General features: G+C 46.0%; 1 protein-coding gene across 7 annotated transcripts; it reads left to right on the forward strand.

Annotated features, from left to right (window-relative positions):
- Positions 1-33: 33 nt before the first annotated feature.
- On the forward strand, positions 34-27,645 carry LOC142301895 (neuropeptide Y receptor type 1-like). 7 transcript variants are annotated; one of them, XM_075342930.1, is made up of 6 exons: positions 34-435; positions 776-1,233; positions 3,661-3,732; positions 21,166-21,517; positions 23,183-23,248; positions 26,248-27,645. In XM_075342930.1, the coding sequence occupies exon 6, from the start codon at positions 26,279-26,281 to the stop codon at positions 27,389-27,391; it is 1,113 nt and encodes a 370-aa protein (XP_075199045.1). In that variant the 5' UTR covers positions 34-435; positions 776-1,233; positions 3,661-3,732; positions 21,166-21,517; positions 23,183-23,248; positions 26,248-26,278; the 3' UTR covers positions 27,392-27,645. The 7 variants fall into 7 exon arrangements, with proteins under 7 accessions (XP_075199045.1, XP_075199049.1, XP_075199046.1 ...); XM_075342931.1 differs by lacking the exon at positions 34-435 and adding an exon at positions 532-552; XM_075342929.1 differs by lacking the exon at positions 34-435 and having other exon boundaries at positions 570-1,233.
- Positions 27,646-27,708: the final 63 nt, after the last annotated feature.

Consider the following 27,708-nt stretch of genomic DNA (forward strand, 5'->3'; position numbering starts at 1 on the left):
AGCAATCAGAACCTGACAGTGAGCAGTTGATACATCAGATTACTGTACCATGCCCAGAATGTAAATCCTTTCCGTGGAGATATGGAGCATGCATAGAATGCGGCCAGATTTCAGCAGTGAAGCTGGTAGAATAGTGAATGCAGCTCTGATTATAACATGGACAGTATACTGATCTTCTTTGATCCATACCTCTACTTTAAGACATGTTCCATATTTCCAAATTGGGCCTGTTGCAGGTGTCTGGTGCCGCACTCCAGGACAGATAATAGGCTACTACCGCAGACCGATTCTTGAGCATAGCCATGTTTTTAGGTTTGGGGCTCATCTGGATATGTTATATAAAGCAGTGAGTGCGTCTACACCGGCGGCTTGGCCTTTATCTGCAATCAGCTTTGCGTGTCTCTGTGTATTTTATGCATGAAGAATCCTGCTCCGGTGAGTGCACAGAAATACCAGAGATTTCATTAATATCGAAGTGAGCGCATAGAAATAGCTGAGATCCCAGAGACACAGTAATGTAGGAGCAGGGATAGCAGATGTTGCTGTGACAGGGTAATGTATGCATTAGAGGAGCAGAGGGTGTAAGAGCAGCAGTGTGTGCATGCCCAGGAACAGCAGAAGGTGCTGGGCTGCGGGGTGCCAGAAGGATTCGGAATAATTTGTTTTCTGTTGCTGGCAGATTCCAGATAAAAAAGAATTTGGTTTCCTAGCAACAGCAGCTGATTTCCCATAATGAGTCTGTCCGTCTGCTGAGATCTCTTCATTTCTCCCGCAGAAGCTGCGCGATTTTTCTCTAGTGAACCAAATCTCCCCGGGGGGCTGATGGGGTCTTCACCGCCACAAGCATAGCACCCGCCTGAGCGTTCTTCATGGACCACCTCGCTAGAGCAATGCAAGCGTCCAGACGGGAGAGACGGGGCTAAAGAGCGGGAGAGGTGAAAGAGAAAGTGCTAACACTAGGAGAGGAACAAGGCGAGAGGAGGAAAGGTTGCTGGAGATACGGACCAAAGCATGAGCCTCACACATGGGAACTATGGTGGAACCATAAAATAAGGCAAAAAGAGTGAGGTGCAAAGAAAGATAGAAGGGTGGAGGGAGAAGAGATAGAGCGTGGAGTCATGCAGTCAGTGTGAAGATATCTGACAGGTCTCTCCTCCTTCTTTTTCTGCTGCTTCTCACCATCTTCTCTGGACACTTAATACCTACATGCTGATGCTCTCCTGTAAGTGACACGTAAGTGACTCTCCACTTCTTCTGTGTCTGTCCTGTGAGTCTCCAAATTATTAGTATATCTATAGCATGTGGACCTAGGACTTGTAATATGGTATCTATCACTAACCTATGGAGTGTACTGTACATAAAAGAGGGTTGGCAGGGCACATGCCGGGGTGCTGGGTGCCCAAAACCACTCTGCCTTAGCCATGGTATTTAGACACAGTATTGGGGCAGCAAATCGAATCAATGCCCCACATGAAGGAGAGAGTATCTACCATCATCTCCACCTACATTTCAACTCTCACTTGTGCCATGCCCTTCATTGGGGTCTTGAATGGTTTACTTGACTTTGTTTGGGTGTACCTTAAGTTTTCGGCCAGATGCATCCTGTTTGTATGAACGATCCCACCATCAACTTGCCACAGGAAGATGAAAAGAAATCAGTGCCATGTGCTTGACCAAAGTGATCATCTCATTTTGGCCAATCATACCGTAGATATTGAGCTTCATCCCTGTCTCATTTTGGCCGATCATAACGTAGATATTGAGCTTCATCCCTGTCCGGCTGACATTTTTCCAACTGGACAAATCACACTTTCAAAGACAGACGTCTACCATGGCAAACAATTTTATTGCATACATTTTACAAACGATGACCAACTAAAATGATCACAATCAGCAATTTTTGTTGCCTTTTATCATGTGTGTATGAGCTGCTGTACTTTATCTTAGTGCAGCTCAACTATTTCTCTGTTGGGACAGCGTCATAGTCACTCCTTGATTGAAGTAGAAGGATATGTTTCCAGGGGTTTAAGACCTTTAGGTTTAATCCTGGTATATAAACTCTACATTCATCGAAGAGAAGGATCTCTAGGTGAGCAAAGTCCCTCCAAATCCACAAACTTCATGATCTGGAACTTAAAGACAACATTTTGGTAGATTATATATTAGGAGGTATAAGTATTGGGGGTCGTCTGGTGTCTATTGTTCTTTATATGAAAGGTGATACCATTTTCCAGTTTATCAATTTGTTATGTGTTCCATGATCTCTTCTGGCTGTCATTCACTAGGTTCCTTGATTGTTTCTTTCCAGGGGATTATACGGTATTGTGTCCTGGACATACGGTTGTATGGTTCGTTACGAGACACAGTTCTCATACCTGTACAATGACTGTGACAAGCCATTCACCTGTGTCCATCACATGAACAGATTTCATTATAAACTATAATTACATAAGGAACAAACATTGAACGACAGCAATCAGAGAACACGAAAGCTGAGGGAATGATACCGAACCTATAAAGAAAACTGGACAACTTTTCTTTATACAAAAAGTTACATTTACTTGCTGAAACTGAAATAACCATTTAAGCTTTTTTAAAATTATTAAACCCAGGTTTGCTTTCATAATATCCTACAGTTTTTGAATAAATGGAGCTGTAAAGGATACTTTATATTTTATATATATATATATATATATATATATATATATATATATATATATATATATATATATATATATATATATATATATATATGCTGGGTACAAATGACACCCGTGGTCCTTTTAAATTAGTCATGTAAAGGATAGGAATATTTTCTGTGGCCTTTTTTTTTTACTTTAACTTAAGTTCATGTATTTTGAATAATTTTTGCCATTGGGTTTCATCTAAACTATTGCATAGTTTCAGCTTTTTTTTTCTTTGAAGGCTACCGTTAACTTAGAAGCCATCGGTCAGCATGTTTTGACTAGCAATTTGTAAATCTATCTTAATTTTTCTGGTATTTTTATGATCACATCAAAACTATTCTCAACTTTGTTGTTATAAATCACCACGAGTTTAGGAAAATGCAGATACAAGAGTTACAAACTCCCGATCAGAACAAACTCATTGACGGATTCTCAGTTAATAAAAAAAAAAATAATGTCCCTAAAGCGTCCCGTATCCTCCAAGAATCTTGCCCTGAATTGCCTAAGGAATTCTTGCCAAGTTTTGTAAGTTCACATGTTGAATCCCATTAGTTTTGTGATACATGCAAAATTGGAATCATACCTGGAGTCCCACGTAGAGTCATACCTGGAGTCCCACATGGAGTCCTACCTGGAGGTCTGCTTTTAAATTCCAGACAAATAAGATCTATTAAAGTAGGCAAATATAATCCTAGTTCATGTTCACCAGTACAGTTGTATACTTTGGATGATGGTAACATAGAACAATAGGTCTCTCAGAATGTCAAAACCTACCCCTAACTTTTCTAGCCTTAGTACGTGAAAGGAGCAGGATCCATTGGCAGGTCTCATCTCCCTCCCTAGTTAGTGAAGAAGGAAAGGGAGAAATAAAATTGGGGTCTCCCTGCTCCCATCCATTGGCCACATAGGAGACAGGAGTTTTCTATATCTATAATGTGAGGTTATGGATCTTATTCTTTTTTTCTCATTTCAGAAACAGTTTCATCTTTTAAAACTGGCCTGACATCACTACCACTAGCACGTTCTTTGGAAGACACTTTGGCAAGTGAGTGATTCATTGTTTGAAAGCATAAAGTATTTCTGTTCCTGTGAACACGTACGTTCCACATCGGTGTTACCCCATGTAGTTGCGCTCAGGTCCCCTGACCTAATGGCACCAGGAATGTCACAGCATTGATGTATTGGTCCTAGTGTCAATCCCATCTCTTTTGTAGTAAAGGTATAATCCTAAAGATGAGCAAATCTTTGGAAATTTGAATGTCAGATTTGCCCAAATTTCCCAGGAAATTCTATTCTTGACGAATCTAAAGTACACCAAGGCCTGCAATTGCCCTGAAAAATGTGTATGCTTCTTCACTGCTGTGCTGTCACACACTATTTGTATAATTTATTCAGTGCTCTATGGAGTTCTCTCCCTATCACTAGCTGGGAGATGTGATGGCACATGATCAGTAAGGGCATGTAATTTTTCTCTAGCTGATGCAATTTTTCCCATTGTGTAAGATGCCCATTTTTGGCCATTTGCAAATTGTTCAAATTCGCCAGGCTCAGAAATCTTAACAATTAAATATGAGTTTGATTTGCATTAAATCTGCTCATCTCTAGATAATCCAATTTTGCAACGTTGTGTCAAAATGCAAGAGTATAACAGTGGGATGCCCACTGATCCCAAGCATAAGGGTCCCTTTTGGGTCTAATACATCATCATTAAAAGAGAATAGGTCTATGCAGTGGTTTTTTTTCACAGCCAGTGTAAGGGACTGCTCCTTACTATAGATTAGGGATGTAAAACTCTAATACACAGAAGGCCAAAATTAAACACTTGGACAAAGTCATGAGCCAACCTATTCATGGGCCCCACATAGTCCTTCATACATATTAATTAGCCCCAAATAGTCCTCCAGAGAGGATAATAGTCCCAACATAGTGCTCAATTTAGAATAATGTAGTCCACATAGTCTAGCCATACAGAATAATGGGCCCCCACACAGCCCTCCATACAGAATAATGTGCCCCACATAGCGCTCCATACAGAATAATGGGCCCCTCATTGTCCTCCATGCAGAATAATGGGCCCCACATAGCCCTCCATACAGAAAAATAGGCCCTACATAGCCCTCCATACAGAATAATGGGCCGCACATAGTCCTCCAAACAGATTAATCTGCCCCACATAGTCCTCTATGCAGAATGGGCCCCACATAGTCCTCCATGCAGAATGGGCCCCACATAGTCCTCCATGCAGAATAATGGCCCCACATAGCCCTCCATATAGAATAATGTGCCCAACATAAACCTCCATACAGAAAAATGTGCCCCACATAGCCGTCCATACAGAATAATGGGCCCCACATAGCCCTCCATACAGAATAATGGGCCCCACATAGCCCTCCATACAGAATAATGGGCCCCACATAGCCCTCCATACAGAAAAATGTGCCCCACATATCCCTCCATACAAAATGATGTGCCCCATATAGTCCTCCATGCAGAATGATGTGCCCAACATAGTCCTCCATACAGAATAATGTGCCCCACATAGCCCTCCATACAGAATAATGTGCCCCACATAGCCTTCCATACAGAATAATGAGCTCCACATAGCCCTCTATACAGAATAATGTGCCCCACATAGCGCTCCATACAGAATAATGGGCCCCTCATAGTCCTCCATACAGAAAAATAGGCCCTACATAGCCCTCCATACAGAATAATGGGCCGCACATAGTCCTCCAAACAGATTAATGTGCCCCACATAGTCCTCCATGCAGAATGGGCCCCACATAGTCCTCCATGCAGAATGGGCCCCACATAGTCCTCCATCCAGAATAATGGCCCCACATAGCCCTCCATATAGAATAATGTGCCCAACATAAACCTCCATACAAAATAATGGCCCCACGTAGCCCTCCATACAGAAAAATGTGCCGCACATAGCCCTCTATACAGAATAATGGGCCCCACATAGCCCTCCATACAGAATAATGGGCCCCACATAGCCCTCCATACAGAAAAATGGGCCCCACATAGCCCTCCATACAGAATAATGGGCCCCACATAGCCCTCCATACAGAATAATGGGCCCCACATAGCCCTGCATACAGAATAATGGGCCCAACATAGCCCTCCATACAGAATAATGTGCCCCACATAACCCTCCATACAGAATAATGGGCCCCACATAGCCCTCCATACAGAATAATGGGCCCCACATAGCCCTCCATACAGAATAATATGCCCCATATAGCCCTCCATACAGAATAATGGTCCCCACATAGCCCTCCATAGAGAATAATGGTCCCCACATAGCCCTCCATACAGAATAATGGACCCCACATAACCCTCCATACAGAATAATGGGCCCCACATAGCTCTCCATACAGAATAATGGGCCCCACATAGCCCTCCATACAAAATAATGGGCCCTACATAGCCCTCCATACAGAATAATATGCCACATATGTCGCGGGCGGAGGAGGGGACGCTGCGCTCTCCCACTGTTTGGGTCCGGCCGCTGCTGTGGCTGCCGCTGCTCGGTGGTGGCTCGAGCAGTGGGCCGGATCCCGGGGACTCGAGCGGCGTTCCTCGCCCGTGAGTGAAAAGGGGATTTGATTGTGGGGATTGGATATTGTCCATGACGCCACCCACGGTTGTGGTGATATTGGTGACACCACCACTGCTCTAGACGGGGATCCCGGGAGCGGTGACCGGGAGCAGCTTTGTTGTTAGTTCTCGCCTCCGTGGGTAGGGGGTTGGTTGTCCCGCGGCCCGGTGATGGGGTAGGGATGGATGACAGGCGGGTTACAGGGCCTGGTGAGGTGCAGGGTCGCGGGGGCAGCGCTGTGCCGCACGGCACGGTGGTATTCACTCAGCCAATGATGAGGACACAGTTCTCGGTAAAACATACGGCTGGATGGACGGGTCCCACAGATGGCTGCGGTGTTGTTTCTCCCGGCAGGTTGATGGTGACTGCCTTTCCCTGCACCTATGTACGGTAGATGGTTCCAATGGGTTCCCACCGGTAACCCGCTCCCCAGCTTGGATATGGGCTGGATGAGCCCCTTCTGCCCACAGGCTCTGGCCCTGGGAAACGGTTGCCTTGGCGGTGGCGGTGTCTCCCTCTCTTGGTTGGACTGTTGCCTTCTGTCGGGACTTGGCTGCTGGGAAACCCAGGAGGTTCCCTTCACTAACGAATTCGGCAAATTCACGGCGACTCCTAGCCTTGCCGGGGTCCATAAGCCCCTGCCAGATGGTGCTGGCTTCTCTTTGCGTACCGGTCCGGTACCGCCGGGCCACCGCCCGTCCACGGTCGTTACGGTAAGCTCTGATAGGCCACTCCTGCAGACGGTCACCACCGTCTGCCAACCTTGCTGATCCGGCCGGGCCACACACCCGGACCAACTTTAGTCTGCTCAGCTGCCACTTTCCTTCCTTCCACTTTCCCTTCCCTAGCTGATCTCTTTGGTTTTCCCGCCTCCAGGACTGTGAACTCCTCAGTGGGTGGGGCCAACCACCTGGCCCACCCCCTGTTGTGGACATCAGCCCCTGGAGGAAGGCAACAAGGGTTTGTGTCTGACTTCGGTGTGCCTGACCGGGAGTGTGGGGTGTGTGGGTGTTGTGCTCTGTGGCCCCTGGCTTGTCCAGGGCACCACATTCCCCCTTAGTTAAATGCAGACCGTCCGCGGGCTGCCCGTCCATCACCGGTTTTATTTTCACAAACTGAAAAATAGAAAAACGGTAAAACAGGGATTACAATTAAAATAACATCTTCTCACATCGGGAGGTACTCTTACTTAAACGTTACGGTTATGGCTCCCGCTCTCTCCCACCGAAGCAACCTGGCCCTGATGCTGCCCCTAAGCAAACAGGCAGCACCCCTTTACCCCAGTCCTGCACAAGTTGCCCGAGCGGGTTCTGTCCTTTTCAGGGGACCCACGTCCATGGGGAACCCCTGAAAACCCCCAGAGGATCGCCACCGGTTCCTGTGGTGGCTGGGCCCCAGCCTGCTCCACTGCGGGCCCTTCCTCCAATCTGCCTCTCCGGAGGCGGTAACGGTGAAAGCCACAACAACATTATTTACATGCCACAAGTTTGTGGTTGCCCTGCCAGTTCTTGGGCCTGTTCGTAGTAGTTTCTACGCATTATTTGAAAAGGGGGTCCCAACGGGGACCAGTTGCCGGCAACGACCGGTTCCAAGCAGGCTGACAATCAGGTAGCAAATCAGATGACATCTCGGTTGATCCTTCACTTATCATTCATTTTAAAACTTTTACAACGGGGCTTTGGTGGTCCCAACGGGGACAACTTTTAGGTGGAGGACCGCCGGCTTCACTGCTCGCTTTCATCATCCTCCGCCAGCCCTGGGTGGAAGAACACAGGCACCAGCCCCTCCAGCGCATAGCAGGCGCGACGAGGAAGGGCTGCCCGGTATCCGTTATTTCCGCTCCGGGGAATGTAAGTGGCCTCCATGCCATCCAGGGCGATGACTCCTATATCCTCCTCTGAAACAGGCTCTGTGTCAGGTCCGGAGTCACTATCGTCTGACCCTACGCTAGGCGGGTTGCCGCCAGCTGCCGCAGTCTCCGGGCTCGCCACTCTTCCAGCTACTATTATGAGGGAATGTACGCCAGATGGACCAGCATCAGCGGGGTGCACGGGTGGGGAAGACGGGGGCAACATGGGGGCCAGGGGTAGACCGGGTCCCTCAGCCGCAGTGGCCGGTCCCTCGGGGACACAGGGGCGTGGGTCACTCACTAGCTCCTCCATCATTGCTTCCATTCCGTTCACCCGGGCGACCGCAGCTACCTCCTCCACCTCCGCGGTCCACTGCTCCATTAGCCTACATATCTGCCTCCGGTAGTGTCGGCAGATCCCTGCCGTTCGGGCCCTCAGCCATGCCGCTGTTCCGGGCACCGGTTCGGTAGCCTCCGCATAGCTGGGTGGAGCTGACATTCTTTGCAGGGTTAGCGGATCGTGGGGTCCCGGCGTCTCTGTTCGTATAGCCGCGAGCTACATGCGGCCAGACGCCATCAGTCCCCCTTAGTCTCTTTCCGGCTCCTCCTCTACAGGGGCGGGGTTTTGGCCTTCGCGCCTCCACTACTCGAGGAGACGCTCGAGCGGGAATTCTTCGCGCCCAAAATGGCGGCTTCACAAATTTTTCGGCCGGACATCTCTGGCGGTCACACAAGGCGCACTTCTACCAGTTGGTAGAACGGTAGGATCCTGTTCGTGACGCCAAGTTGTCGCGGGCGGAGGAGGGGACGCTGCGCTCTCCCACTTCTCGGGTCCGGCCGCTGCTGCTGCTGCGGCTGCCGCTGCTCGGTGGTGGCTCGAGCGGTGGGCCGGTTCCCGGGGACTCGAGCGGCGTTCCTCGCCCGTGAGTGAAAAGGGGATTTGATTGTGGGGATTGGATATTGTCCGTGACGCCACCCACGGTTGTGGTGATATTGGTGACACCACCGCTGCTCTAGACGGGGATCCCGTGAGCGGTGACCGGGAGCAGCTTTGTTGTTAGTTCTCCCCTCCGTGGGTAGGGAGTTGGTTGTCCCGGGGCCCGGTGATGGGGTAGGGCACGGCACGGTGGTACTCACTCAGCCAATGATGAGGACACAGTTCTCGGTAAAACACACGGCTGAATGGATGGGTCCCACAGACGGCTGCGGTGTTGTTTCTCCCGGCAGGTTGATGGTGACTGCCTTTCCCTGCACCTATGTACGGTAGATGGTTCCAATGGGTTCCCACCGGTAACCCGCTCCCCAGCTTGGATATGGGCTGGAGGAGCCCCTTCTGCCCGCAGGCTCTGGCCCTGGGAAACGGTTGCCTTGGCGGTGGCGGTGTCTCCCTCTCTTGGTTGGACTGTTGCCTTCTGTCGGGACTTGGCTGCTGGGAAACCCAGGAGGTTCCCTTCACTAACGAATTCGGCAAATTCATGGTGACTCCTAGCCTTGCCGGGGTCCATAAGCCCCTGCCAGATGGTGCTGGCTTCTCTTTGCGTACCGGTCCGGTACCGCCGGGCCACCACCCGTCCACGGTCGTTACGGTAAGCTCTGATAGGCCACTCCTGCAGACGGTCACCACCGTCTGCCAACCTTGCTGATCCGTCCGGGCCACACACCCGGACCAACTTTAGTCTGCTCAGCTGCCACTTTCCTTCCTTCCACTTTCCCTTCCCTAGCTGATCTCTTTGGTTTTCCCGCCTCCAGGACTGTGAACTCCTCGGTGGGCGGGGCTAACCGCCTGGCCCACCCCCTGGTGTGGACATCAGCCCCTGGAGGAAGGCAACAAGGGTTTGTGTCTTACTTCGGTGTGCCTGAACGGGAGTGTGGGGTGTGTGGGTGTTGTGCTCTGTGGCCCCTGGCTTGTCCAGGGCTCCACACATATAGCCCTCCATACAGAATAATGGCCCCACGTAGCCCTCCATACAGAATAATATGCCCCATATAGTCCTCCATTCAGAATAATGGGCCCCTCATAGTCCTCCTTACAGAATAATGGCCCCACGTACACTCCATACAGAATAATGGGCCCCATATAGCCCTCCATACAGAATAATGGGCCCCACATAGCCCTCCATACAGAATAATGGGCCCCACATAGTCCTCCATACAGAATAATGGACCCATATAGCCCTCCATACAGAATAATGGGCCCCACATAGCCCTCCATACAGAACAGCATACGCATAATTTCTTTCAACTGAATCATCATTCAGGATACCGCTATAGTTGAAAGTGCGAATGACAGATTTGGCCCACAGGCCAGTGTTTGAGATATGTACTTTATATGACCTATGGGAATATGCATTTACTTATTACGGAAAACCTTTTAAAAAAGTGTAAGAGCCGTGTGACTTGGTTATATCTGGTAAGAAACTAGAATACCCTGAAACACCCACGCTGACACTGGTGTCTGTCCAGAAATCTGCCTAATTGTGCACTGATGAATAAATGCAGGAGATATATTAGTCCATTTATAGACGTGCCATACAGAAAACCTGAGTGACAACCCCTGAGGTCATTGTATTCATATCAGTTGCCATCTGACTTTTCTAAAAGCAGATAGAACTGGCTAAAAATAAAAAGAAAATGTCTTTAGTTCAGGGCGAAATGCCGTTTTTTTTTTTATCCTGCTTCGTTACTAAATATTTTACTGATTGCATTAATTATGCATTTTATTTTTTGTTTGGAGAGAGCAGATTACAGCCCAGCGCAGGCAAATTTGCAGCACCGTTTGTGGCAATGAGCAGATACATCGACCATCTGGAAGACAGTAATACATTATGATATGAAAATCCCAAACAAGTCACTGGAAAAGGAGCCCATGCCATTATTATGTAATTACTATAAACTGGAGCGTGACCCGGATAGGGCGAGAACCAGATCATTGTACATAGAACGTAAACCGTATAATGCAGGCAGCAACACACAGATCATGAAAAGGCATCTCCGACCAAGGGCAGGATGACTATTGACTCCGCTGGAGAAATGTTCTATGTGTCTGGTTTTAAATTCCCTTTCTTTGGATTCAGAGCTAATAGGTTGCCTGTACAGGAACGTCATCTATAAACCTGAGCACAAAACAACTGCAATGAGAACCTCTTGCTAAATGTCCCGGCTCAATGAAGCAAAAAAACATAAATAATTAACCAATTAGAGAGAAATCTGCTAAAAGATATTCCTCTAAAACACAGTTTTTATTACCAAAATTAAAATAATCTAATCAAGCCATAGATCATAGTATCATAAATAGCTATAACGGTCAGTGAACACACAGCAAAAGTCGTGCAAAGGTGAATGCACTCTGATAGGGTTATCTATCTAGTGTGAGGGATAGCCCGGTGTAGAATTGTTGATTTTTAAGATACTATTAAATTATTCGTTAATAGGGCTCGGCTACAATTCCCTGGTCTCACTCCTTCCTAGCCACGGAGGTTAAATACACCATAATGTTTTGGGCGCCCCCGCTCAGCGTCGGCTATCCCTGAAAACCCTATACTTAGCAGTGTGCCAAATAACGACCCATACCCCAAAGGTGCAGGTTGTGCTGAAGTCAGTTGTTCAATCACACATTGTGCATGGTCAGTATAAGGGTTATTAATAAACGTATCGTTGTTGGTCATATATACGGTTCCCAGTTGGGACAACCTATAAACATACTCCCATTTAGGACTTTACGGCTCAATGAAACTCAGAACTTACGATAGGTAATCAATATTTAATTGGTGGAGGTCGTCTGATATAAAGAAACAAGCACATTTATTAAACAGAATACCCATTAATTTCACTAATGTGTAATGAAATGTTTATTATTATTATTTATCGTTATAGTGCCATTTATTCCATGGTGCTTTATAAGTGAAAAGGGTATAGATAAAAAATAAGTACAATAATCATGAACAATACAAAAACAAACTGGAACAGGAGGAGAGAGAACCCTGCCCGCAAGGGCTCACAGTCTACAGGGGATGGGTGAAGGAACAGTAGGTGAGGACAGAGCTGGTTGTGCGGTGATGTACTGGTCTGAGGGTTGTTGTGGGTTGTAGGCTTATCGGAAGAGGGCGGTCTTCAGGTTCCTTTTGAAGCTTTCCACGGTAGGCAAGAGTCTGATATGCTCGGGTAGAGCGTTCCAGAGTATGAGGAATGCACGGGAGAAATCTTGAACATGATTGTGGGAAGAGGAGATAAGAGAGGAGTAGAGGAGATGTTGTGAGGATCTGAGGTTGTGTGCAGGTAGGTACCGGGAAACTAGGTCACAGATGTATGGAGGAGACAGGTTGTGGATGGCTTTGTATGTCATGGTTTACGTTTTTAACTGGAGTCTTTGAGCAATGGGAAGCCAGTGAAGGAATTGACAGAGTGACGATGCTGGGGAATAGTGAGGGGACAGGTGGATTAATGTTTCATAAGGTGTTCATGCGGTCCATCTCTCGTATATCAGGCCACTGCCACAACTAGTTACCTAGGGCAGCCACTGGACCTCTATGCCTCTATAACCTTCTTGACTGCCCAAGTCCAATGTCTCCTGGTGACTTGCTATAAGCTAAGTCCCGCCATGTATCGGAAAACTAGAACTTATTTGCCGTGGTCCATTACCAACACCACCCTAATCACGGTGCGGCATCTGACCTTACGTAAACACAAGGGATGCTGGGATGATGCTTTCTCTTACAACTGATGAGCGAGCACTACCATGCTTGGGTGCTTGGTGCTCATAATGAACAGTTGGATGCCCGGACGGGCGAAACTCATTTACCAGGTATAATGGAAGTCAATGGTGAGCTCGAGCATTTTTCTGGGAAATCTTCTGGAAAAATGCTCAAGTCGCCCATTGACTTCCATTATACTTGGGTACTCGAGTCTCGCCCATCCGAGCATCCAACCGCTCATTACGAGTACAGAGCACCCGGGCATGGTAGTGCTCGCTCATCATCAACTACGAGTACCGAGCACCAGAGCATGGTAGAGCTCGCTCATCACTAGTTACGAGTACCCAACACCCGAAAATAGTAATGTCCACTCATCACTAATTACGAGTTCAGTGCACCAGAGCATGGTAGTGCCCGCTCATCACTAGTTACGAGTACAGAGCACCCAAGCATGGTAAAGCTCACTCATAATTAGTTACGAGTACAGAGCACCTGAGCAAGGTAGTGCCCGCTCATCACTAGTTATGAGTACAGAGCACCTGAGCATGGTAGTGCTTGCTCATCACTAGTTACGAGTACAGAGCACCCGAGCATGGTCGTGCCCGCTCACCACTAGGTAGGAGTACTGAGCACCCGAGCATGGTAATGCTCGTTCATCACTAGTTACGAGTACAGAGCGCCCGAGCATGGTAGTGCCTGCTCCTCACTAGTTACGAGTACAGAGCACCCAAGCATGGTCGTGCCCGCTCATCACTGGGTATGAGTACTGATCACCCGAGCATGGTAGTGCCCGCTCATCACTAGGTACGAGTACCGAGCACCCGAGGATGGTAGTGCCCGCTCATCATTAGTCTCTACCTCTTTCTTCATACATAATGATAGGTATCTTCAAAATGCTCCTTTAATGGTATGTAAAATCAACAGACTTTCTGAAGAGAAAATCAGTTATATCTTATTATAGCATCTTATTTGATTATGTTTCTTGAAAGAAAATCCAATATGTAAATTGAGTGGTGCAGCACGTCACCTTATGCTCCAGAAATCATTGAAAATGTCACCTTTTGCAATGGAACGGCTGAAATGTGCCACAAATCCATAACGTTTTCCAATATGCTGCAGATTTCACTGTGGATTTCCACTACCGAATTGGTTATCTTCCTTTCATGCAATATATAACGCTCATCGCAAGAGTTCAGCATCCAATTTTAAGTTAATGAGCGGAAGGATCTGATCCGGACAAGTGTTCCACTTTTGTCTGTACTAGTTTTTTATACATGAGGTCCTCTATGTTCTATGCAATCTTACAATCCATTCTTGCATACGTAAATCGTAATTATCATGTACATCTCCGAAAGTTATAAAGTATGTATGAACAACTGTTACAAGTCGGTGTCTTTTGCAAGATTTATTAAAATGAAAAAATAAATAACTTTATATAAAAATCCCTTAGTGGTTTATAGCATCAAAGGAGTTTATCAGACTTTGTTAAGGCTATGGCACATGAAGCCAGGAATCCGCCTGAGAAAGTGCTACAATGCGCCCCACCCTAACATGGATATACTGCATGTTCCGCCTAATGTCGCTTCTTTTAACCTCTTCAGGGTTGTTTGGAAGCCTTGAATCGGTCAAAAGAAGTGACTTGCACAATCTTTGGGAGGCTTCCTAATGGATGCTTCCCGCTTTATATACTTCAGAGTATAGAGGAAATTATGCTAGCGGTGAAGCCACCAATGACACAGCCAACGGCGAAGCCACTTCAAGAAAATGACCATCGGTGCATTCCTGTAGCGGTTTTGCCTGGAAAATCTCGGCGGCTGCACCAGCCCTAAACAACATAGCTATGTGCATCTGTGGCTAGCTATGTTATGAAGCCACAGTGGATGTTTCTGTAGTCTATACTATGTATCCATATTTACCAGTTAGGTGATTTGCACACGGCAGAGCTTTATTCACGGCGACACTATAGAGGGGGTTTCATGCTTTATGGACCCTTTATGGTTCTATCATACTACAGTAATAGTCTCATATTCTCTGCTAGAAGGACTGATGGGAATGCAGCTCTGTTGTGTACAGGGGAGTACCTCTGCAATACAGGATCCAATAGAACAGGGGTCCCCAACTTGTGGCTCGGGAGCCCGGATGGCCCTATGTGGCTCGTGACTGTCTGCTAGCTTGTCACTTTAGCGTAAAGGACTCAAAAACAATATATTCAATACCTACCTTCACTATACAATTTAAAATACAATTTTATTAATTTTTAAAGCTTTCAAATACAATCCCACAAATCGTAGACAAATGCAAACACATACAATATGGACTGTCGCTCTCATTCATTCTCGCCTGGATTATTGTAATTCTTTACTAATTGGTCTCCCTGTTACTAAACTCTCCCCTCTCCAATCCATTCTGAATGCCGCAGCCAGGATAATATTCCTTTCCAACCGCTTCACTGATGCCTCTGCTCTGTGCCAGTCATTGCACTGGTTGCCTATCCGCTACAGAATCCAATATAAACTTATCACTCTGACCCAAAAAGCGCTCCACAGTTCCGCACCGTCCTACATCACCTCCCTTATCTCTGTCTGTCACCCCACCCGTGCCATCCGTTCTGCTAATGATGTAAGACTGACATCCTCAACAATTCAAACCTCCAACTCCTGTCTTCAAGATTTCTCACGAGCTGCGCCAATGCTCTCAAACACACTACCAAGAACAATACGATTCATTCCAAACTTCCACACCTTGAAGCGGGCCCTGAAAACGCATTTCTTTAGACTAGCCTATCACCTCACTGCCCTCATCTAATCTAGTCTCTTTCTGCCCTTGATAAAATTTACTTCCAATTCTTGTCCCCTGTATCTTCTGATTGCATTCCTCTTCATGTACTTTTTCACACTCCTACGACCTACGCTACCTGTATAAATTCTGGACAGCGACCAGTCCATGCAACTAGTTTTGAATCCCCTATTAATTCAATGGCTGGAACATATATGACAAGCTTTTCTCCCCCCATTCACCTTTTGTGCCTCCCCTATCTCCTTATAGACTGTAAGATTACAAGCAGGACCCTCACACCTCATGGTATCTGAATTTTGTCTGTCTCATATTATCTGTACATGTCCCCTCTGAATTGTAAAGTGCTACGGAATATATTGGCGCTATATAGATAAAAAATATTATTATTATTATTATTATAGAGTATCTCAAATAAAAACTCTCATTAATAGTCATAGATAGGGGTTATTATCCAGCGACAGTACTGGTGGACCAGCTAAATGATCCCTAAAAGAAGGCTGTCCACTACTACTACTACTACTACAAATGGTGATATAACAATTAAATTACACGCACCCTAGTGTTTCCCCCCAATTATACGCTGGGGTTCATCAGGAGACAAAAACATGGCACAGTCGCATGTGAAATAAATATTTAAATTAAGAGCCCCCTTTTTTTCTTTTTTCCAATACACTCAAAAATCCACATCAATACATACGATCAGACTCTTTGACTGCACATATGGCACATGTCATCCCAAAACGGTGCAAGAGGCAAATACCTGTCATACCACTAGATCCAGCGTTTATATCCTCTTTTACTAATGTCATGTGATGCACCAGTACATCCCTATTAACCTAGTTTCCGGGTTTCCACCATGGAACGCATATTGCGTTCCATCTCCCCGGAGGACGCCAGACGCTATGGACATCACATGACCTGATGGTGGATATAGCTCCGCCTCTCCGACGTCACTTCCAGACCAACGCAGTGGAATGCATCCTGCGTTCCACTAAATTGGAAGCCGCCGCCGTAGCATAGGATGTTCCTGGTGCCTCAAAAAAACGGGAAGTGAAGATGGAACGCATCGTGTGCTTCAAAAGCCAGAAGTGTCTGTGCATCCATGAACGGTCCCTGGCACATACAGTCAATGCATCTGTTAATATGATCCCCATGAAAATCAGACAATTATAACGTTCCATGCAGACACCTACAGGTCCAAAGGATCCTATAACCACAATTGTCAATAATCCTGCATGTGGTTTAACAGATATCTGGATATCACTTCCAAATATTTTGAATTATCATACAAGCTATTTCCTTATACAAATGCCATAATTAACAAAAGGTTATCACACTCATCAGAAGGCGGGTTCAAAAGATAAATATCAAAAATAGATGACCAGGGATGTGCATCTCAAATCCCTGGTATATGGCCAGTCCCTTCACGGGCCTATTTTGAGGCCCGTGAAGGGTTTTGAGGTATTTTGCTATTTTTGATCAGTCCCTTCACGGGCCTATAGAGGCCTAGTGGGTATCATGCTAAGAATTCTTTAAGGCTATGTGCACAAAAGCTTTACAGACAAGGGCACACATAATTACAGAAAACACCCAAAGGTAAGTTGTTCATTTAACCCTTTTGGTTGTGCACAATCAAAACGGAATATCCGCCTACTTTCTTTTTGGAGTAATTTGTTCCAGTTACCTCTCCTAGCCGGTTGGGGACCACTTCAATAACTCTAAATTTAATACATTCCTGCCCTGAATACTCCCATAAGATAAGTGATCGATACCTTGAATAATTTATCTGGACTGGATCATATTGTGTGTTTATTAGTCCAACAAGGTTACACAATATCCTTTTAGGGAGTTTAGGAATAGTTTTGAGAGACAGCTGTAGTGGAATGGGGGCACCACTCGAACGCTAGGGTGTGTGTATCTTAATTGTTATATCTCCATTGACAGGTAGTGGGCAGCCTTCCTTTAGGGATCATTTAGCTGGCCCACCAGTACTGTCGCTGGATAATAACCCCTATCTGTGACTATTGATGAGACTTTTTATTTGAGATACTCTATAGTCCATATTGTATGTGTTTGCATTTGTCTACTGTTTGTGAGATATTTGGAAGTTTTAAAAATTAATAAAATATTTTAAATTGTATAGTGAAGGTAACTTGTCGCTTTAGCACCAGGTCTAGCAAACAACTACTAAGAGCAGGTCTCCAGATGATGGCTTTTGTGAGCAGCCCGGCACAGAAGACAGTATATACTGGCCTTAGGGGTTTTGAGATAATTTAAGTATGGTAGGCTGGAGACAGGATGGTACTACCTACAGTACTGGCCAAAAGTATTGGCACCCCTGCAATTCTGTCAGATAATACTCAGTTTCTTCTTGAAAATGATTGCAATCACAAATTCTTTGATATTATTATCTTCATTTAATTTGTCTTCAATGAAAAAACACAAAAGAGAATGAAACAAAAATCAAATCATTGATCATTTCACACAAAACTCCAAAAATGGGCTAGACAAAAGTATTGGCACCCTTATGCGGGCTTTACACGTTACGATCCATCGTGCGATTGCACGAGCGATCGTACCCGCCCCCGTCGTTTGTGCGTCACAGGGAAATCGCTGCCCGTGTCGCACAAAGTTGTTAAACCGCCGTCACACGTACTTACCTGCTGAGCGACCTCGCTGTGGGCGGCGAACATCCTCTTCCTGAAGGGGAAGGGACGTTCGACGTCACAGCGACGTCACACAGCTGCTGGCCAATAGAAGCGGAGGGGCGGAGATGAGCGGGACGTAAACATCCCGCTCACCTCCTTCCTTCCGCATAGCCGGCGGGTGCCGCGGGACGCAGGTAAGCTGTGTTCATCGTCCCCGGGGTGTCACACGGAGCAATGTGTGCTACCCCGTGTACAATGAACAACCGGCACCATGATAAATAAACAATTTTTTAAAACTCAGCGACGAGTACACGACTCACGATTTGTGAGTGATTCTGCTTCGCTCGGAGGTGTCACACGAGACGACGTCGTGAACGTTGACGGATGTGCGTCACGCAAACCGTGACCCCGACGATGCATCGCACTGGTTATATACTTGGTTAATACTTGGTTGCACAACCTTTAGCCAAAATAACTGCGAACAACCGCTTCCAGTAACCATCAATGAGTTTCTTACAATGCTCTCCTGGAATTTTAGTCTGTTCTTCTTTGGCAAACTGCTCCAGGTCCCTGAGATGTGAAGGGGGCCTTCTCCAAACTGTCATTTTAAGATCTCTTCACAGGTGTTCTATGGGATTCAGGTCTGGACTCATTGCTGGCCACTTTAGTTGTCTCCAGTGCTTTCTCTCAAACCATTTTCTAGTGCTTTTTGAAGTGTGTTTTGGGTCATTGTCCTGCTGGAAGACCCATGACCTCTGAGGGAGACCCAGCTTTCTCACACTGGGCCCTACATTATGCTGCAAAATTTGTTGGTAGTCTTCAGACTTCATAATGCCATGCACACGGTCAAGCAGTCCAGTGCCAGAGGCAGCAAAGCAACCCCAAAACATCAGGGAACCTCCACCATGTTTGACTGTAGGGACCATGTTCTTTTCTTTGAATGGCTCTTTTTTTTTCCTGTAAACTCTATGTTGATCGCTTTCCCCAAAAAGCTCTACTTTTGTCTCATCTCACCAGAGAACATTCTTCCAAAACTATTAGGCTTTCTCAGGTAAGTTTTGGCAAACTCCAGCCTGGCTTTTTTATGTCTCGGGGTAAGAAGTAAGGTCTTCCTGGGTATTCTACCATACAGTCCCTTTTCATTTAGACGCCGACGGATAGTACGGGTTGACACTGTTGTACCCTCGGACCGGAGGGCAACTTGAACTTGTTTGGATGTTAGTCGAGGTTCTTTATCCACCATCCGCACAATCTTGCGTTGAAATCTCTCGTCAATTTTTCTTTTCCTTCCACATCTAGGGAGGTTAGTCACAGTGCCATGGGCTTTAAACTTCTTGATGACACTGCGCACCGTAGACACAGGAACTTTCAGGTCTTTGGAGATGGACTTGTAGCCTTGAGATTGCTCATGCTTCCTCACAATTTGGATTCTCAAGTCCTCAGACAGTTCTTTGGTCTTCTTTCTTTTCTCCATGCTCAATGTGGTACACACAAGGACACAGGACAGAGGTTGAGTCAATTTTAATCCATGTCAACTGGCTGCAAGTGTGATTTATTTATTGCCAACACCTGTTCGGTGCCACAGGTAAGTTACAGGGGCTGTTATTACACAAATTAGAGAAGCATCACATGATTTTTCAAACAGTGCCAATACTTTTGTCCACCCCCTTTTTTATGTTTGGTGTGGAATTATATCCAATTTGGATTTATGACAATTTTTTTTTTTTTTCATTGAAGACAAATGAAATGAAGATAATAATACCAAAGAATTTGTGATTGCAATCATTTTCAAGAAGAAACTGAGTATTATCTGACAGAATTGCAGGGGTGCCAATACTTTTGGCCAGCACTGTATTAGAGGAGATGCTTAATACTGGATGCGACAGTGTGGGTGCACTTGATGCGAGTATACTGAATGGGAGTAGGGTAGGAACCCCTGGATCTTGGAGTACTGCCTCATTGTGAATTCTGTAGAAATGCTTTGGCTGTCATTATACCGGTAATGGGGGCTCTGGGTGTCACCACTGTGAGGGGGACGTGGCCGGCAACTCTGTCAGAGCTGGACAAGGGTCTCAAGGGCAGGAAGGTTACTGAACACTGCAACAGAGTATGTACATTTTTTTTTCTTAGGTTCACAGGGAAAAAAGCCTGTCTTTGTATGCTATCAGATACATACAAAGGTAGAGTAGTGCCCCAAAGACTTCTAGGCCTCCATGTAACTCGTAAGCCCTAATCACAAGTATCGCAGCCCATCATGTAAAAAAGAAACACTAATGCTAATGCACCTAATCGCCTAAACACTACACATAAATAATACATTTCCTGCTGCAAGGGAATAATGTACTGTATATAGATGTGTCTGTACATATATATATAGATAGATATATATATATATATATATATATATATATACACTGTATATTTGATAGTTAGATTATATTAGATATTAGATATATAGTTTGATTTCACAGAAGTTTGATTAACATGGAGTTATATGTCACGCTCCCCGGGTCCTCACCCCCGTTCCCCGGCTCACCTGCCACGCTCTCCGCTCCCCAGTCACCGGATTCCGTCCGTCCCAGGGCTCCGGGCCCCCGATCCCGGCGCCCGACAGCTTCCCTGGACCTGGCCGGCTCCCCTGCGTCCTCCTCGCAGCCTCCTTCCCTGGCTTCTGGCACCCGGGCGGCGCGCATGCGCATTAGGGCGCGCGCGCGGTCACTGACCCTTTCTTAAAGGGCCAGCGTCCATTAACAGGAAATGAGGTTGCACAGGTACAGGGTATATAGGGGGTCATTGTCCAAGGGGGCGGGGCCTGATCTTCGTGTTCCCTGAGCTAGGAGTCAGGTCTCTTGGTGTTTATGTGCCTGTACTCACCTATCTGTCTTTGTAGAGCCGTACCTGCCTCGCCATCCAGTCTGCCGTGTCCTGATCCCCGCACGCTGTCCGTCTGCCATCTGACAGTCCGTACCATCCCGGATCCCTGCGGTGACCCGTCATCTTGCTCCAGAGGTTCCGGACCCCGCCTGATATCACCTCGGCCTCCGAACCTGAGCTACGTCACCAAGACCACCTTCTGTGACTCCGTGGTCCCTGGGACTCCTCCGCTGCCTTCACTTGCACGGACTGTTCTACTGCCCATCAGTGCTTCAGCTGCCGGACTCCCTCCCACCATCTCAGAGAGTTCGGTCCAGTGGATCCACCTCCTGGGTCTGCCCGACCGCCCGGCCGTGACATTATATTAGGTTGGTTAAGTGTTCCCTTTAATTTTTTGAGCAGTGTATATATATAAAGCTGTGTGTATGTAATTGTGTGTATGTATGTGTGGGGGTGTGTGTGTGTGTGGGGGGTGTGTCCACCAAAGGAATCCACACTGTCACATTTACAATCACGAAATTTTGCACAGCCACCTCATGTGACTCCGGGAACGTCATAGACTATGTTTTTAGGGGAAATTTTAACCCTGCGCTTTACAGTTATTCACCCCCAAAAAAATAAAATAAATAAATTGCTTACTTACTGTTTAGATGTGTGAAGTAATATATATTACATATTTAATATTAAATATTATATGTTTATCAGGGGGCCTATAGCAACCTATCACAGCTCTGCTTCTATTTTGCTACTGGTCATTAATAGGAGCTCTGATTGGTTGCTATAGGCAACGAAAGACATTCTAAGGGGGGCTTTACACAATGCGTCATCGCTTCCGAAATATCGTCGGGGTCACGTCGTTAGTGATGCACATCCGGCGCCGGTAACGACATCGCAACGTGTAAATCCTAGATGCGCCGATAAACGATCGCAAAAGCGGCGAAAATCAGTGATTTGTGTAGTGTCATTTTCATAATGTCGGGTCGACCGCAGATACGATGTTGTTTGTCGCTCCTGCAGCAGTACACATCGCTGTGTGAAAACCCGTAGGTGCGACAAATATCTCCTTACCTGCGTCCCGACGGCAATGCGGAAGGGAGAAGGTGGGCGGGATGTTATGTCCCGCTCATCTCCACCTCTCCGCTTCTATTGGCCGGCCAATTAGTGACGTTGCGGTGACGTCGCTGTGACGCCGAACGCACCTCCCCCTTGAAGGAGGGTTTGTTCGGCGGTCACAGCGACGTCGCCGAGCAGGTATGTGCGTGTGAAGCTGTCGTAGCGATAATGTTCGCTACGGCAGCAATCAACACATATTGCATGTGCGACGGGGGCGGGTGCTATCGCGCTCGGCATCGCTAGCCGATGCTAGCGATGTCGCATCGTGTAAACTACCCCTTAGTGGAAGAAGCTTATGTGTCAGTTAATGTGGAGAGTGGGAGAAGAAGAGAGTGGGAGACTTAGTTACTATCCAGGGCAACGCTGGGTACTACAGCTAATATATACAGTATATATTAGAATAAAACATTTTTTATACATTTTGTAAATATTTTTTTTAGATAATATAATAAACTAAAATGTTAAAAGAAATTTTCTGTTGAGATTTTAAGTATAATAATTTAGTTTTAGGTATTTAATTTAATTCGTAAAGAAGACTTGTTTGCATTTTGTTTATTTATAATAATTATAGTCTAAAACATCTCATTTATCCCTTAAGAAAAAAAAAAGAAAGTACATTTTTAAGATTAAAGTGGATGTCCCATAAAAAGATTTCTCTGCACAGGATAGATGATAAATGTATGACCGCTCCAGAGTAGTGAGAATGAGCGATCACCACTTCTATAGACAGTGTATGTTGCAGTAGTCGCACTCGTGCACTTGCCACTAGGCATACGGGGGATTTTGCTCTCATAGTGGGTGACCATACATTTACAACCTATCTTGCGGATAGGTGATATTCAGTATATTGTGTATATCACATCCCCTTTAATTTTCTGCACAATTTTCTCTGTCTAATGTCTTGCCTTCTTGTTTTGTAGAAATCTTCTATTGAACAGCAACAAGACATATAATGATTCTGTTCCGATGTGGCTCTTAACTCTTCGGTAAGTTTGTTCATTTTATTAGTTTAAAAGGGTGTCTTGTCTAGGACTTGGGATAGCTCATGAAAATCAAATCTATGAGGGTTTGACACCGGAAACCCCCACCAATAATCAGCTCTGGCTGGACAAAAATAAATTGTACAGATCTGGAACAGCACATCTCTCTATACTGTGCCATGATCATTGTTGAGATATGAGGTGCAGTACCCAAGAATAGCCAACACACAGAGTATGGAGCTGTGCTGTTCCAGCTCTGTACACTCTCTACATCTGGCTGCAGTGGGAGCATCAAAGATCTGACCAGGTGTCAGACCCCCACCGTTCTGTTATTGATGACCTATTCATGGGATAGGTCAAGAAAATTTACATTCTGGAAAACCCCTTTCAGACGTTTGGAGAATACATATTGTTCTTTTGAGGGTTTAAAGTGGGAATGTTTCTCCTTGTGGAGAGTGTCAAGCCAAGGTAAGGAGACTTATAGGCCTCTGGAAATGTAAATATGCAAATATGCCGTCTTCAGTAGGAACAGGACGTGATCTCCTGGCGCCAACTATTGGATGTAGAAATCTTAAAAGTCAATATCGACCATTTCATCATCCTTACCTCATCAGTTAGGAGAAGAAGCCAAACCAGAAATTCCATTTGCAGACACATTTCAGGGTGTTGTCCCTCCTCAGTACAAAGCAGGAGATCTGATGTGGCTAGGTGAGAAGACTCTGATTGAGGGTCTAGGAGATCTGATGTGGTTTGTAAGAGGCCTGTGATTGTGGCTCTGGGAGATCTCATGTGGCTAGGTGAGAGACCTCTGACTGGGATTCTAGGAGATCTGATGTAGTTGGTTGGTCTGTGATTGGGGGTCGAGGAGATCTGAAGGTAAATGGCCTTTGAAGGGGAATCTTGGCTTCTTAGGGGTACTTCTCACATAGTGAGATCGCTGCTGAGTCACAGGTTTTGTGACGTACCAGTGACCTCATCAGCGATCTCGCTGTGTGTGACACTAAGCAGCGACCTGGCCAGTGCTGTGAAATCGCTGATCGTTACACACTGTTCTGGTTCATTTTTTGCTCGTTGGTCTCCCGCTGTGCAGCACACATCGGCGTGTTTGACTGCGGGAGACCAACGAGCACCGCCTCTGTGTAAGCAGCGTACGCTGGTAACCAGGGTAAATATCGGGTAACTAAGCAAAGCATTTTGCTCAGTAACCCGATGTGTACCCTGGCTACATGTGCAGGGAGCCAGCGCTAAGCGGTGTACACTGGTAACCAGGGTAGATAGTAGATATTGGGTAACCAAACAAAGCGCTTTGCTTAGTTACCCGATATTTACCCTGGTTACCAAGCGCAGCATAGTTACAGGAGTCGCTGGTGGCTGGTTGCTGGTGAGATCTGCCTGACTGACAGCTCACCAGTGACTATGTAGCAATGCCCCAGCGATCCTGACCAGGTCCTATCGTGGTCGGAACACGCTGGTACATCGTTTAGTAAGATGGTACCCTTATTCTGAGTCATGTAACAAGACTGGTTAAAGGGTCAATATTGACTTTTAGGATTTCTACTTTAGATGCCACCAGAGATCAAGTCCCCTACCCTCTGAAAAGGCTATTTACATATTTAAATACCTCAAGAAGTATTGCACTACTATATGTCTCCATAAGCCATAGCGATCTTGTTAACGAGATCGCTGAAACGTCACAGGTTTTGTGACGCAACAGCGACCTTGCTAGTGATCTTGCTATGTGTGACGCAACAGCGACCAGCCCCCCGCTGCGATAGAAAGTTAAAAACACCTTTATTATACGGGACAGTCCGATGCGCATCGCTGATCTTGGGCTCCTCCTCGCTTCCTTCTTTCGCTGTGCTTCTTCCCAGCTCCGTGTGGATGACATGACATATGTCAACCACACAGTGTCCTCCATTGTGCTCCTGCCCACTTCTCTCTGCCCTGTTGAGGGCAGATCAAAGTATTGTATTGCGCATGCACGGCTGGTCTTTGATCTTTCCTCGTGCCTGCACATTACTGTACTTTGCTCTGCCCAGAGCAAGGCAGTGAGAAGTGTGCAGGAGTGCAATGGAGGACACTGTGTGGCTGACGTATGACGCGTTATCCACATGAAGCAGGGAAAGAGGGCGGCAATCGCAAGAAGAGAGGAGGCACCAGACCGAAACCAGCGATGCTCATGGGACTAGACCGCCCACTAGGTGAGGATAATAAAAGGTGTTTTTTACATTCTACAAAGTGGCCTGGGCTCTTACATACAGTATTCTAGAATGCTATATATAAGCGCTCACTGGTGGTGGCCACAGCTTATAGGGGCCAAATCTGGTGGCATGTTCCCTTTAATTGAAACAATTAAATATAAGATGTTATAATATTCTGAATAGAAGAATGGTGAGAACTCAGAACCATTTCCATCAAGGAATCTTAATCTGCCACTGACCCAGGGGCAGGCAAATCGTTGGTGCAGCAGGGGCCCAAGAGGTGAGGGGGACTATTACCACCTCCAAATCAGCAAGCTGCTTTTGTGATATACAGAACTAATTGATTGCAAAGGGCCCATATACTGTTCTTGCCCAGGGGCTCTTCTCTGCTTGTGTCCGCCATTGCACTAACCTTAAGACCTATTTCAGACATTCATCCGATTTTTTTTCACGGATCCCTAGACTTGCATTGTTACTTGGCTCGAGATTGGACATGTCTCCATGCTTTTGTGCGGATCACTCGGTATGAAGAACACTGTACGTTGGCACAATCAGATCTTGACTGAGGTTTGCAAGATGGAAAAGTAAAATGAACAATCTCTTGCAACAAGAATTCATTTGATCAGTTTGATGCAAGATTAGGCAGAGTATAATCAAAAGACAGGAGGATTCTACAGTGAGGATTACTCAAGATTGTTTAATGCTTTCATGTACATTCTCTGTTACTGATCCTTTGTTGGCTTTGAATTGCTGCAAGCGAAATGCCCGTGTATATACTCATCAATGTGTTTTGTGCTTTCATAGGTGCGTCCTTAGGATCACCACAGCATAAAAAATGGAAGATTATCTACATCTTTTTACCATAAACTTGACTGGATATCTAGGCCCGAACTGGGAAGGGGAAGCCTCTTGTGTAGACTCTGTTGGCAATGTAACCTTTTTGGTTATAGCCTACAGTGCCCTCATAGCAGTGGGACTAATTGGAAACTCATGCCTGGTCTTTGTTATTGCTCGCCAACGGGAGATGCGGAATGTCACCAATATTTTTATTGCCAATCTATCCTGCTCTGATATCCTCATGGCTTTGGTGTGCGTGCCCGTCACTGTAATCTATACTCTGATGAACCGCTGGATCCTGGGTGAGGCGCTCTGCAAAGTGACACCATTTGTGCAGTGTATCTCTGTCACCGTCTCTGTACTATCATTAGTCCTCATTGCTTTGGAACGGCATCAGCTCATAATACATCCCACTGGTTGGAAACCTTTGCCATGCCATGCTTACCTTGCAGTGGCAGTAACTTGGGCGGTGTCATGCTTCATTTCCCTTCCATTCCTTTCCTTTAGTATTCTAACCAATCAACCATTCCAGAACCTCTCGTTACCTTTTGACCCTTACGTTGACCATTTTGTGTGTATCGATAACTGGCCTTCTGAACCACACCGTCTGGCTTATACCACCTGCCTCCTGCTCTTCCAGTACTGTCTACCCTTGCTTCTTATTCTTTTGTGTTACCTCCGTATATTTCTACGTTTACGGAGAAGAAGGGACGTAGTGGAGAGAGCAGGAGGGGGAGACTCCGGAGGACGGAAGGGAGGTCATCGCCGGGTAAACATCATGTTACTTTCCATTGTGGTTGCCTTTGGTCTTTGTTGGCTGCCCCTCACTGTGTTCAATGCCCTCTTTGACTGGGACCATAAGCGTATTTCCACCTGTTATCATGATCTCATATTTTCTCTCTGCCACCTGTCAGCCATGGCGTCTACATGCGTCAACCCTGTCATGTATGGTTTCTTAAATAGCAACTTCCAAAAAGAAGTAAAGACCTTGCTACTCCGCTGCCGGTGCGCAGGGAGTCAGGACAAATATGAGAGTTTTCCACTCTCCACGGTCAGCACTGAAGTGTCCAAAGCTTCCCTTCAAAGCGTCACCAATGGAAACAATGTATAAAGTTGCCTGCTGGGAATCAGGCCCAAAAAAACTGGGTGAAATTGGTACCCAATTTATCAAAGTGGCCTCAAAGACTTTTAAAAAAAAAAATATATATATATATATATTTTATTTCACTTATCTTTCAGCTCAGCAATGAAAAGCATGCACATTCATAGTTGTGTTATATTCTTCTGATTTTTCTTGGAGGGGGACTTTGCTGTAAAATTATAGAAATGGGAATTATTTCATGTGATAAATTGTTGCTTATTCTTCTTCTTTTTCTTACTGCTTAGTTTTACAAATCACGTGTTTTCAGGATCTCGAGAAAGCTAACT

This window comes from Anomaloglossus baeobatrachus, chromosome 4 (assembly GCF_048569485.1).
Source record: "Anomaloglossus baeobatrachus isolate aAnoBae1 chromosome 4, aAnoBae1.hap1, whole genome shotgun sequence".
Classification (NCBI taxonomy): domain Eukaryota; kingdom Metazoa; phylum Chordata; class Amphibia; order Anura; family Aromobatidae; genus Anomaloglossus; species Anomaloglossus baeobatrachus.

Bases quoted from the DNA above. Each gene is read 5' to 3' on its own strand.
- LOC142301895 (XM_075342930.1), top strand. From the start codon at position 26,279: ATGGAAGATTATCTACATCTTTTTACCATAAACTTGACTGGATATCTA.